Below are 13,078 nucleotides of genomic sequence, written 5' to 3'. Positions count from 1 at the left end.
ATCACTAGCTAATACATCTTTAAATCTGTACACAGTGGACTCAGAACCATTTCTTCTACTTAGAATTCCCAATAAAGGTTAGTCTCCCAACTTTCTGAGAATACTCAACAAAGGTTTTGGAAGGAGCTAGCCTTCTTATGTAGATACTGAAGAGCCACAGTGAAAATAAGAAGCACTAGAGGATTCCAAGTATGGCATGATATAAAAGTTTTTTAAAATCTTGGAAGGTACTGAGCAATTTCTGCAAATTACAGGTGGAAATGTGTTCTGTTATAAAAATCAGTTCAGAGCACCATAACCAGCATTTAAATGAAAGGAAAAAAAAAAAACATACACCAGGTACATCACATGAAGGAAGGGCAAGTAACGTTTATGAACCTTTTGTCTTCACATATGTTCCAGACTGTAGTTCAAAATTTCTTTCTCACTTGGATCACAGCTAAATATTTGTTCTTGAAGACAGAGGACTTGGGGCAGAGACTAAGGACTTCAGCATTCAACAAGAAGGACACATAACAGAAACAATAGGAAGAAAGATAAACCTGAGACATTTAACATATATATAAGAAACTGATATTAAAAAGCCAAGTTAACCACAACTGGGTAATTGGGGGGAAAGGTGGCTATAATCATGAACAGGCAATTATGAAAAGGAGCTGGTTAAGTGGTATGCAGGGGAAACAGGGAGGCACATGGATTTTAAGAGATAAGAGGACACTCAGATGGAACCACCAAAAAAAACTCTCCTACACAACTTCAGAAACAGGTCCACACATGGCTTTAATTTGGTCACCTTTAACAACACTGTATTAATTCTCTTTCAGTTATACAATGTTTTAAATTTATGCTCTGTCCTCAACCAAGTGGTTATGACTTTTAAAAGCACATAATCACACTAAAGAACCAATACCATCAGTTAGTCTCTGGCTATTACATTATTTACCATCCCAAGGGCTTCACTTTGATTTAGCATTTGATGGATAAGTCCAGAAGGGCCTGTCATTTGGCTCTCTGCATGTGGACGATGATTTCATCAGCACAGGGATGTATGAGCTGCATGAGCTCCACAGCACTGGCACCACTAAGAAAACACCATGCCAGGAGGAGACCAGAGGCTGCTGTAGTGAGGGCCCATCCTGAGGGAGGCCAGGGGATGGCTCAGGGCCCTGCGGAGCCTCCAAAGGGGCACCAGGAAAATGGCTGAACTCCAACACATCACTTTATCCAGGACTGAAGCCCCAATATACATCAGAATAGACATAATTAAATGAGGCAGAATGGACTTAAAGGTAAAATGTCATCCTCAACATGCCCTTGATGAAGAGTTTTGCTTTACAGAAGCCTTTTTATGTAGTAAATTACATTCATTACCAATATTTAAAAACATCCAACATTTAAGTGTTCCGAATCTGATTTATTATACAGCAGGGAAATAACAGGTTTAGATTATACTACAAAAAAACTGGAACTGCTCATAAACAGCAACTGGGCTTACTTGGGGGATGATGGGAGGAATTCTTCACACTACTGCGTAAGGACGCAGACTCCTCATCCTAAACAATCTATTAAAAAATAAACAGGCAAATTTCTTGTAAAACAAAAAACAAATCCACATACTAAATAACATGTCCACAATGACTATAACACACCCCTTAGGGGATAAGCATGTATTTGTAGGAAGCAAACAAAGCTTTCCATAGAGAAACCATTTTCACGAGATGATTAGGTGGACCTGCAATGAAGAAAATACATTTCAAAAGATGCGTTCACAATGAACTCATTTTTCACTGAAATACTTAAAAAATAAGACCCTTCTCTATATCAAAGAATTAAAAAAAATACATCATGGATAAAATAAAATTTTAGTAACAGTCTAAGTCCTAATCAAAGATATACATTTGCAAATAATATAAATTAAAAATAAAAAGCGTGACTGTATAATACTATTTGGAACTACTCAGAATAGGCCAAGCTGAGTTCGTGTTCTGATTTAAGGAATTACTTTGAAATGAGTCTCATTCGCACTATAATTTTTTTCATTTTAACCTTAATCACCAGTGGCTGGACAACTAAAATGGACATAAGAACTATATAAATGTCAGAGAAATATGTAAACCTCATTAATGTTTCCAAAAATTCATTTAGAGATAGAAACAGGTCCAAATAGATGCCTGTCTAAATGTACTGCAATTACGTTACAATTATTTTTCCAAATACACAGATATGCTCTGTCTTTTCTCAGCTCATTACTGACTCAAACAATTTGCCCTTCTGGGATCAATTGTTTGCTAATAAATAATTGTTTACAGTCACAAAATGATGTTAGGAGGTTTTCTTATTAGTTTTCCTTCTGCACCCTAATAAGATTGAAAACTAGCTGATTCCCAAGAGTCTAACCTTAACCTCGCTTTGTTTAACAGCCCAGGAAATGATGAACCATCTGCTTCAGAAAATAATGGACAGCCAAGAGGAAATATTGTTTAATTGTAGATTAACCTCCTCATGAGGCAGTCTGAAGCAGCTTTAGAATTAGCAGCTACAACCAGAAAAAGAAATAGCTCAAGAGCATTTTCCCCTACCATTTAAGGTCCAGAAAGAATGCAAAGGGATTTTTATTAACTCTATTTATTTACAAACATTTATTTCCACAGCGGAAACAAAAATCATCAAGGTCAAAACTAATTCTTAAAAGTGCAGTCACTGCCCTCCAATTTTGTTTGCCCAAATACCTTTAATGCAGCAAACCATCAAACCATCTCATGCATTTAGGAAATTATTCATTTAAAAAAAAAAAGAAAAAGAAAAAAAGAAAACCTCTTTTCCATTATTTTCAGGTTCTTATAATATTAAAATTAATATTTTCCCTGGTTTCTTTGTTAATAGTAATAAATCCACCATTGGGGAGTAGGAATTGTTTTATTATCATCAACATGGCACTTAAGTAAATGAAATCTTGTCAAGTACATGGTGACCTACAAGTTCAAAAGAAAAAAAGAAGAGCATGAGATCAAAATGGCCGGCCAGGACAAGAGATACAAAAGTGACAGATCAAATGTAAACACAGCCCTTTATCCAACAGGCTTCACATACTAAGACTTTTCTAAAGTCAAATATTCTAATATTGAATATTCAACATTCTGTCCCCTCTCAGGGGCTCAACTGATTTAGCAAGGGTACCATACCCATGTTAATTGAGAAAACCATAAGAATCCTGAAAACATTCAGTTATTCCACAAATATTTACTGAGGACTTCCTTCAAGGGCCTGGACACAGGGACACAAAATCGTACAAAGACACTATGGGCATTTTATAGTAACACAGGCCTAAGTACCAGTTTTTCCATAAGCATGGTAGAGGCTACTAAAGTAAAAAGCTTTGCCTTACTGATATGGAAAAATGCAAATGATTCCTCTCAGTCAACAATTACAACCAAGAGCCAAAGACATCTATGAAAATTTCAAAACTAAGAAAATTTGCTTTTCTAGGCAAGGGCATCTTATTCTGGGTTTTTAATAAGACCTGAAGGTCATTTGCTTTGTGTAAATATTATAGAAATGACCTCTGTGGAGAGGGAAGTTTTTGACAGTTCAAATTCTTAAATATCTTAAATAGAATTTACTAAAATAAATTATTCTTGAATTCCTCAACTTAATTTTGAAGCAATGAGCTAGTAATAACTGCAGAGATTCAAATAATAGAGTCTATTCAAGAAGAATGAGAGTTTGACATTCTTCTCTACAAAACAACTAGGCACAATTTTATCCATCAGACGTCTATCAACCTACGGATATTGAAAGCTTGGGAGAACAAGATAAAATCAACTCCAACCCTACAGTCAGCTGTAATATCGAGCAGGCATCAACAATGCTATTCATGAATTTAGAAAAATTAATAAATCCTGGGTTGAATGCAAGAAAAGGCTCAAATACAGGTGAAGCATACTCACTTGGGTTTTGTTTCTGCATCTGTCACTTGGCGAATGAAGATACCATCTTCAGGATGTTCCGTGTCATCCATTTCATACATATATGATGATGCTATTGCAAGTGTAGTCCCATCATTGCTGAAGGCAAGTGATGCGATGCTGGTAGGGTACCGATGGAACTGGCACAGTCGTTTTTTATTAAATGGATCCCAAATATTTACAAATCCATCAGAACCACCTGCAAGTAATTTCAAAATAGTTAAACTGGTTAACACCATTATCTTAAACATCTAATTTTTAAGATCATTTAAGTTACATTTCCCCCAAGAAGTGCTAGATTTTTTCCTTAAATAGCTAAAAAAAAAAAAAAGCACAAATTTTAAAAATAACTCTAAGCCCAAATAATTTTCAATTTTAAAAACCATATAATCATAATAATTAAATATAAGTTAGCTTGCCATACTTTACCTGTGGCAAATGTATTGTGGATATTGTGAAATGAAATGGCATTGACTGGGTAAATCTGCTCAATATTATTTTCTTTTAGTCTGTGACATTTGAAAGCATACTTCTTCTTCTGTACCTCAGGGCTTGGGTCCAAGTACTCAACTGCCACCCGGCCTTCAATAGAGCTTAATACATAGCCCTGTCAAGAGCAAACCAGAGGACAAAAATGGTAAACCAGCTTCCATAAACAAGGCACTAGTTCCCAAATTCAATCCATACCAAAGAAAGATGACTCTTTCAGAAATGAAAAAAGTACGGCCAGGTTTTAACAAAATGTTTAAGCTGTACTGACAATTATGACAACTCTAAAAAGCTAGAACATTTATTTGTTTTATCTTAAAACAAAAAAAAAAAAAAAGGCTGTCATCACTTGCTTTCTTCACTGTGTCTTGCACATGATAATCAAAAAGATCCAACTATTTTATCAAACCTAAACAAGAATTTTTAAAGTATTTTAGTACCATTTATGTTTCCTGTCCAGAAGGGACTCAAATTTGTTCCCTCAGTTAAATATATTATTTTATCGTTCTATGTCTTTTCATCTCTAACAACTGTTAAGAACTGTGTTTCTGTCACTGGGAGCATCAATAACCCAAATCGACTGGAATACCAGTCCTGCATTTCAGTTGTTCCACCTCTTGAATTTACCACGGCTAGTCAGGTTTACACTGCAGACACTTCAGGAATGGTCAAAAATGGTTTACAATTTCAAACCTTTTCTCACCTTTCCATGATATGACAACATGCTATAAAACTTAAGATAATATGCTGAATATAAAATCTGTTTTCAATCTTCATTTTTTTCAATCCTTTCGAGACAGAAAAGAGTTATTCCTAAAAACTGCTTATGAGAAAAATTCAGTAAAAATCTATGTTAAATTTCCATTATGAAGTAGAGACAGTCTGACAGAAAATTTTAAATATAAATAAATAAAAACAGGGGCTGGGATATAGTTCAGTTGTTCCAGTGCTTGCCTTGCATGCACAAGGCCGAGTTCAATCCCCAGCACAAGAAAATTATATAAATAAATTGACTTTAAAGAAAAAAGGGAAGAAATAAAAATAATTTCTATAATACAATAGTCCTTTAATCACATACTTAAATCCCAAAGTTTCACCTAACTGCAATTCCTTGTCAGGGATGAAAAATTTATACTTTCCTGGAAAAGAACTGTGATGACCATATAAGATACTGGCCTTTTGAGATAAAAAACCAAGAGAATAACTGACTTAACTGCTTCAAATTCCACAACACTAAATGACAGCTGCCATGATTTCAAACATACCTGCTGATTTCTAATGACTTTTTCTCCTGCAAAATTCCTATTGTAACTTACAGCATTACCAGCTCCCCTTATAACTTTATGAATTGGGTGGGGGTGGGAAAGAGCTCACTAATAAACAAGCTAGTCTCCTTAATGAAGATGGAAAGCAATTCACCCTATATATCAAAAGTTAGTCTGTAGGGCTGGGAATATAATGCAGTGATAGTGTTTGCCTAGCATACATGAGGCCCTAGATTCCATCCCCAGAACAACATGCACACGCGTACACATACAAAATAGAATTAGTCTTTACGTAAGGGACACTACCTCTCTAACCTCAGTGGAGTTCAGAAAATCAAAATTCTATTGTCAGATGGAAGAAAGAACAATTATTATTACAATTAGAAAAAGGCAAAAAGAAAATAACGAATCCTATAAACAGATTTTCAGACTTGTTTTAATTCACTGGTCTGTAAACTGAAATATCTGCAAAACTCTTAAATTATTGTACATGAATGATTAGAATCAACAGAAAAATCCAAAGACCTCTATTCTAACTATTGAGTGATCCCATTCAGATTATTTAACCTCTCTGAACATTAAGGTCTTCTCTAAAATGCAGGTTATTAACACATTACCTTTTAACATGAGATTGTTTAAAGTGTTAAGTAATAATATACCTAACAGCAAATTCTAAGTCACTACTCAAAAAAGAAAAACACCTTGAAAGTATTAGCCAAATTATCATCATATAAGATATTATTCTCAAATACCAGAACTGGAGAAAGAGTAGATCAGTACCTGCTTGTTAGGAAATGCTCTTATGCAGCGAGTCTGGTATTTCAGGCTGGACTCCCTGCGCTGCTGCACATAGCCCATGTTCCGTAAATCCCACACCAACACTCTGCGGCCGGCTGTACCTACAATCAGCCGGTCTCCAGACACTGAGAGGGTATACACCTTTTAAGACAGATGAGAAATTGCTAAAATTCATCTACATCTTGAAAATGGCATTTTACCTCCAAATGAAATCCATCTAAGTATTAAAAAAAATTAATCCATTAAATTTCAAACACAAGCAACAATTTTAGATGCTACAGTTATTCAAGTCAAATAATGCACACAAAATAGCAAATCCTGGATATTAATTCTTCATCAGTATCATATAAGGTACATTCTAATCCTGTAGAGAAACTCATTATCAAAACAATTTTTCCCAACCTTCTTTCATTTAGACAAAAATGCAAAAAAAAAAAGGCACTCAAAAATGAGACAATAAAACATAAAATAATTCAAGATACCTTTCAATGAGCTTCTAACCTTTCATAAAACATTTTCCTAGTTACTTTTCCAAACCACCTTTTGATCTCATTTGGTGACTCAAAATCTTGACTTTTCCCAACTATTATAACGAAAAAAAGGCCTTTCCAAGTAGAGTGAGGGACTCATTATTAACTTTGGTTGCTTTTGGTGACACACAAACTCAAAACTTACAGGCAAGTTGCTGAGAGTGGTGGCACAAATTTATAATCCCAGCTACTCAGGACTCTGAGGCAGAAGGATCACAAGTTTCAAGGCTAGCCTAGGCAACAAGACCTTGTCTCAAAATTTAAAAAAAAAAAAAAAAAAGGGTGAGTGGAGGGAGGGTTGTAGCTCAGTGGTACCTTGCCTACCATATACAAGACCTTGGGTTCAGTCCTCAGATTTAAATAAAAAAAAAAAGATGACAAGGACAGTAATCTGCATGTGTCAAAGCTAATTCTTATGGCTAACATCTTCAATAACATTCGAGGCAGAAGTTTATAGTAAGGAAAGATTTTTAAAACTATTTTATGCCCTTTAAGTGTCTAGTTTTTTACCCTAATGCTTAATCTTCAAAACCAAAATAGCCACAAAAACTTCTTTATAAGTCACCAAATTTCCTGCAAGCAAAATATTTAGTGGTTCATTTACAAACATGTTACTCAGAGACAGAGGCATTAAATTCATGAAAAAGGAGACAAAAAACATATTTCCTGGTCATGTTAAGTCACTATTTTCAAATCTAGACTAGATATCCAAAATTGAGGTTATAATTTTCAATTAATATGAAACTCTAACCTGACCTAATATTTTTCACCCTGAAGAATTGCTATAAAAAATAGAGGGCAGGAAATATAGCTTGGTGCTGAGAGTGTGATCACCGAGCATGCCCAGAGCCCTGGGCTTTTAAATCCCCAGCACCTAAACAAAGTAAAAAAGCAGAGAGGCCCCACAAGACGGTAAAACATCTCTTTAATGCTCAGTAATTAAACCATATAGTTTTTAATCTCTAGTGTGTTAACTACAGTCCACAACAAACAACCAAGTTAGGTTACAACCCAATGCCCCCATGGCAGTTTCTAAAATCTGGACTTAAAATTCAACAACTAGGGGCTGGGATTGTGGCTCAGTGGTAGAGCGCTTGCCTAGCCTGTGTGAGGTACTATGTTTGATTCTCAGCACCACATATAAACAAATTAACTAAATAAAGGTCTATCAACAACTAAAAAGAATATTTAAAATTTTTTTCAATAACTAATATGACCAAGGGAAAAATAAGAACTGAAAAGAATGAAATTAACAGATGTAATTCTAGGAGACTTAAATATGAAGAATAATACCCTAAGATTCACCATAGCTTATTCACAAACAAAATATTTGCAGAAAATACCAAATCCAGAGAGATCAATTTGTAATGGTACAATCATATTAGGAACTTTACCTTAAATCTTCACTGAACAGGTGACACACAAGCTTCTAAGGGTTCTTTCTATCCTCACTGATCATAAATCAAGTGAAACCACTGTCATGCTACTGACTAGGTATATACATTTATCAAAGAAAGTATTAAAAAAAAAGTGACATAATGAACCTTGCTGAACCAATAAGCAGCTTGATTCAGTATGGCTGTCCATTATATGATATTCTGTCAGCAATTTATCACAGTTCTTAACATGTTACATACAACCATAAATCAAAACTAGAAACAATGCAATTATTTTATTCTGAACAAAGGTCTTGCCAGGAGTAGATTCGAATGTGATGTGACAAAAATAATGGCTCTTTGGATGCACCACTATATGTAATGATAGCTAACAGCAGCTGAATAGCATATTTACACTGAGGAAATAGACTCAAGTGAAGGATACCTTTAAACTGGTAAAACAATCAATCTTTAAAATTAACTACCCCTGATAAAGTCTGATGAGGATACAGCAAGAATGCACTATTTTATCATGCAGATCAAAAGGTTAGAATAACAAAGGTTCAGTTTTTAAAAGCTCCATTCAAAAAGAACCTTCAAACTACACCAGCATTAAAAAAAAAAAAAATGTGTATATATAAACAGTCAAGAAGTAGGATACCTTTCTTGCTAAACTTGAAATGACAACCCATTTCACCCTTGTAATAGTTAACTCAAATGAATCCTCAGGTCACAACTGAAAATGAGTGATGCTCCATCCCATTTTCTGTTTTGGGCATGTCAAATCCAATTTAAGACAATCGAACAGTTTTTTGCTAAATGACCTCTTTACAAAGACCATGAGTTGCTTCTTAGTCCTGAGATTTAAAGTATTAATACATGAAGCAGGTTCATTTAAGCTCTCACTCGCCAGTACAAGTGTTAACAACTGACAGAAAAAAGAGACTAAAATTCATTCCAAAGTTAATTTCCTTTGCACTAAAGCATTTCTATGTTGTTGTGTTTATAAAAAGAGACTCTGTCACAATTCTTAACCATTAAATTCAATAGCATATTAATCATTAAATTCAACAGCATAGTCACCCCAAGAACTATAATTCCTGATAAATACAAAAATCCTACCTTTTCAGGTTGCGAGAAGGTCCCAGCATTGCAAGGAGTTCTGGGATCCCACAGTTTAACTGTTTGATCCCAACTTCCAGTAACCATCACATTCACTTCTGGACAGTATTCAACACATCTGATAGGGGCATCATGGGTTCCAACAAGATTTTCTAGAAGAAAAACCCAACAACTAGCTTTACTACCTTAACTAAACAAGAGTACTCAAATGAACAAATGCAATGAATCTGCCTCATTCAATATCCATGGAAATGTCTACATACACAAAAATATCTTCATTACTACAAAAGTTATCCATTCATCTCTGGTCATCTTACGGTGCACAGTTTGAACCACTAGCATATTGCATATCAAAGGCTTCCTTGAGTTTCAGATTACATTTAAACAGGTGGCATGTTTACTACTTTCCTTACTGAATTCTAGATTTCTTATCAGGAAGCTTGTTTTTAAACTCTGTATCTAATAAAAGGTCTAGTGCACACTAGGTGTTCAAGAAATACCTGTTGAATGAACAAATGGGTGAAGAACCCTAGTTCTGGAACTCAATTGTTTATCTTACACATTAAGCCAATACTTTAAGAAAGTTATTCATGTAGTTATGGGATTATGAGCGCTGGAGATGAAGTCTTATAATTTATTCCACTTGGTTTTCATGGTAGGTCAAATTTCTAACACATAATTTCTTTTCTCAATTTCAACCTTCACAATATCTCATTTCTTCATTCAACTTCCATCTAGATATGAGCCCAAATTCATGCAACCTAGGCATACAAGAATAGCACACGGTCTTGACTCTTCAACAGGAATGTTACCTTTCTAAAAGCATATTAAAACAAGCTGCAAGAATCTCATGAAGCCTGGCAATGATGGTCAGAATAAACAACTAATTCTCTTTAAGTTACAGCCTAAACACTGAAAATCAAGTTTGTTTTCCCCAAGTTTGTAAATTAACCTAAAGGGCAATTTACTACACAGGGCAAGCTACAGACAAACAAAACCAATAACATTAATTTTAAGTTCCATACAATGTGACTCTTTTGCAAGTCTCTTTAACTTTTTTTTTTTTTTTTGACAAAATGTGCCTGTCCTCCATCCATCATCCTGTTGATCAACTCAGCCTCTAGGATCCCTGCCATCTCCTTCAAATTTATCTGTCTAAAGTAAGGACAAATGCTCAGCTAGAGAGCTCTGATGTTTGGGTTCTACTCCAGTGTGTGCTCTGCCTTAGTATGATCATAAAAATTTGGTCATTTCATATCTGGGTCTCTAAGAAATTATTTTCTTAACAAATGCAACAGAAACATATTCTACTAAGTAAATAAGCAGAATTAATAAACATTATTGGCTTTTCTACAATGTTTTGTTTTTATGAAAATACCTTCCTTCAGTTTTAATTACCTTCTGAAAGAAGAACCCTAAAACATAAGCATTATCCTGGAACATTCTATTAAAACATGGACCACTATATGTTCTAATTCACTTCTAAGGATGAGGTAAAAGTCAATTAAGTATCAATTCATGTAAACCCTTAGGATGGAGATCAAAGTGCAAAAATATATGCATAATGTTTTGTGGCCAGTAACTTAATGGTTATTCAGACAAAAATGCCTAAATTCATACCACTTTTACCTCTATCTCCATAACTAAGCAATTCAGCAACCATTCTTCCTAAACTTCTACACTCTAGTAACTAGTGAAGAAAAATGGTTAAAAATGTGGTTACATTACCTTGATCGGTGTTCAAATCATGCATTTTCAACTGATGATCTAATCCCCCACTCCAGGCATGCGTTGGATCCTACAAAATACAGTTTCAAGGCACTTAAAACTTACAGAGCTTTTAAAAAGCATTTCAGAATGCCTACCTCTATGGCCAACTAGTTGTTCAGGTCATGCTGGGAACAGCACACACTGAGCACAACTATTCACTGTAAACAAAAAGGGCGGAAGTGGTCACCAAAACCACCGTCAACAAACTGAGGGAAGGCTCAGTTCATCCCAGTGGCTGAGGGTACAACAGGCATTCCTTCTACATGTCCCTTTTAATGGGGCAGCCACATTGGTCCAGCTGCAAATTTCAAACACGAATCATCGTTAAGTCCACGAAGTTCACAGGGTTTAGGACATCTGCACTGGGTTCCCAACAAGAAACAGAGTGTCCGGCAAGAGCAGATGTTGCCGAACACCAACGAGCGGTCCAAAGAACTCCCACAGAGATCTACCCGACACCGGAAAAGGGGCGCTGCTGACCGGGCACTTCCCGGCGCGGCAGAGGGCAGGGGGAGGGGACGCCACCTACGTAGAAGGCGCAGTCCAGGACGGCGCCGGTGTGCTGGTACTTGAGCCGCATCGAGTTGGCCGGCACATCGTAGAGGCGCACGGACGTGTCCCAGGACGAGACCAGCAGGAACTGGGAGGTGTTGGGGCTGAACTTCACCGAGGAGATGCCGTCCTCGGGCGGCTGGTTCAGCTTGAACTCGTTAGAACCGGTCATCTGCGGAACAGATGCGCAGTCCGAGTCCCCAAGGGTCCCATGTGGGAGGGCGGAGCCCGCGGGCCGCCCGAGGGCCCGACGAGGGCGGCGTCTGCGCCTGCGCGGAGTCGGGGTCCGCCACGCACGTCTCGCCCCTGGCCTGACGGGCCGCCGCCGCACCCCCACCCCAGCCCAGGGCCGCACACCGCGGGCGCTCACACCCGCCCTGCCGCCTCCCCTCCCCCGGGGCCCCAGACGGTCTTAAAAGCGAAGAACGCGAAACGAGGTGCCCTGCAGACGGCCCCGCCAGCGCGGGCCCGCGAGGTCCGCGGAGAGCATGCTCCTGTGCCCCACCGCCTTGTCCCGCTACCTTGAGCTTGCCCCTGAAGTAGCGTCTCAACGGCTTGCCGCCGCCTCGCAGCTTCCCTCGGAGCACTCTCCGGCCGGGCGTAGGAGGCGGAGAGGAAGCTCCAGCGTAGCTCTGCCATTGGCTGCTTTAAAACGCCAACGGCTCGCTCTAAGCAGCCTATTGGTCCGTTCGGCTGCTCGGTGACGGTCAAAGCAGTCTTCCAGTTCCGGCTCAAAGGGAAACCGCGGTTTTTCCGATCACGTGGTCTCATCTTACCAGCACGCTGAGACCCCCGAACTCGTGCCGTAGGAGCAGAAACTACAACTCCCAAGTAGCATCGCGCCAAGGACGCGCTCTTATCCGCCCACGCCTGTGCGTGTCATCCCGGGTGGTGTAGTTTCCGCGGGGCGGATGCCCTGTTTGTGCTCTGAACAGTAGGCGGGAAAGTAGGTCTTAAGGTCCGCCAGTGGCGCCCTCCTCCCCCGTAATCACTCAGACTTAAGAATCCCTTATTGGTCAATACTCCTATAGAGCTAAATCATTCTCTTCTTGGCGTGTATACGTCTGTAAAATGAACCAGAAATTGAAATAGAGAGGAAATGCTTGCTCTGATCAACTGCCCTATTTTGCCTTGATTCTTTCTCATTTTCCTGGCGTTTGTACTATCAACCAGCTCTCAGATTTCCCGTTGTCTTAAAATTCTGCCCACCC

The 13,078-nt window shown here is 37.8% G+C and overlaps 1 protein-coding gene across 4 annotated transcripts in view; it reads right to left on the bottom strand.

The window, feature by feature from the left end:
* The window catches only part of BUB3 (BUB3 mitotic checkpoint protein), a 165,442-nt gene extending 152,895 nt beyond the window's left edge, over positions 1-12,547 (bottom strand). For 2 of the 4 annotated variants that reach the window (XM_081268002.1, XM_081268003.1), the window contains exons 1-7: positions 12,389-12,547; positions 11,845-12,039; positions 11,274-11,343; positions 9,546-9,697; positions 6,500-6,658; positions 4,395-4,572; positions 3,948-4,164 (exon numbers count right to left, since the gene is read on the bottom strand). In XM_081268002.1, the coding sequence (XP_081124128.1) occupies positions 3,948-4,164; positions 4,395-4,572; positions 6,500-6,658; positions 9,546-9,697; positions 11,274-11,343; positions 11,845-12,039 (971 nt within the window). In that variant the 5' untranslated portion in view covers positions 12,389-12,547. Of the gene's footprint in view, positions 1-761; positions 2,973-3,947; positions 4,165-4,394; positions 4,573-6,499; positions 6,659-9,545; positions 9,698-11,273; positions 11,344-11,844; positions 12,040-12,388 lie in introns of those variants that run through there. The other 2 variants (XM_081268004.1, XM_081268005.1) reach the window with 2 other exon arrangements.
* Between the last annotated feature and the right edge of the window lie 531 nt (positions 12,548-13,078).

This window comes from Spermophilus citellus (genome assembly GCF_964194105.1).
Source record: "Spermophilus citellus genome assembly, chromosome: 15".
In the NCBI taxonomy this organism is placed as follows: domain Eukaryota; kingdom Metazoa; phylum Chordata; class Mammalia; order Rodentia; family Sciuridae; genus Spermophilus; species Spermophilus citellus.
Note: the sequence above shows the minus strand (reverse complement) of the source record. Positions and strands in the feature narration are given on the sequence as shown.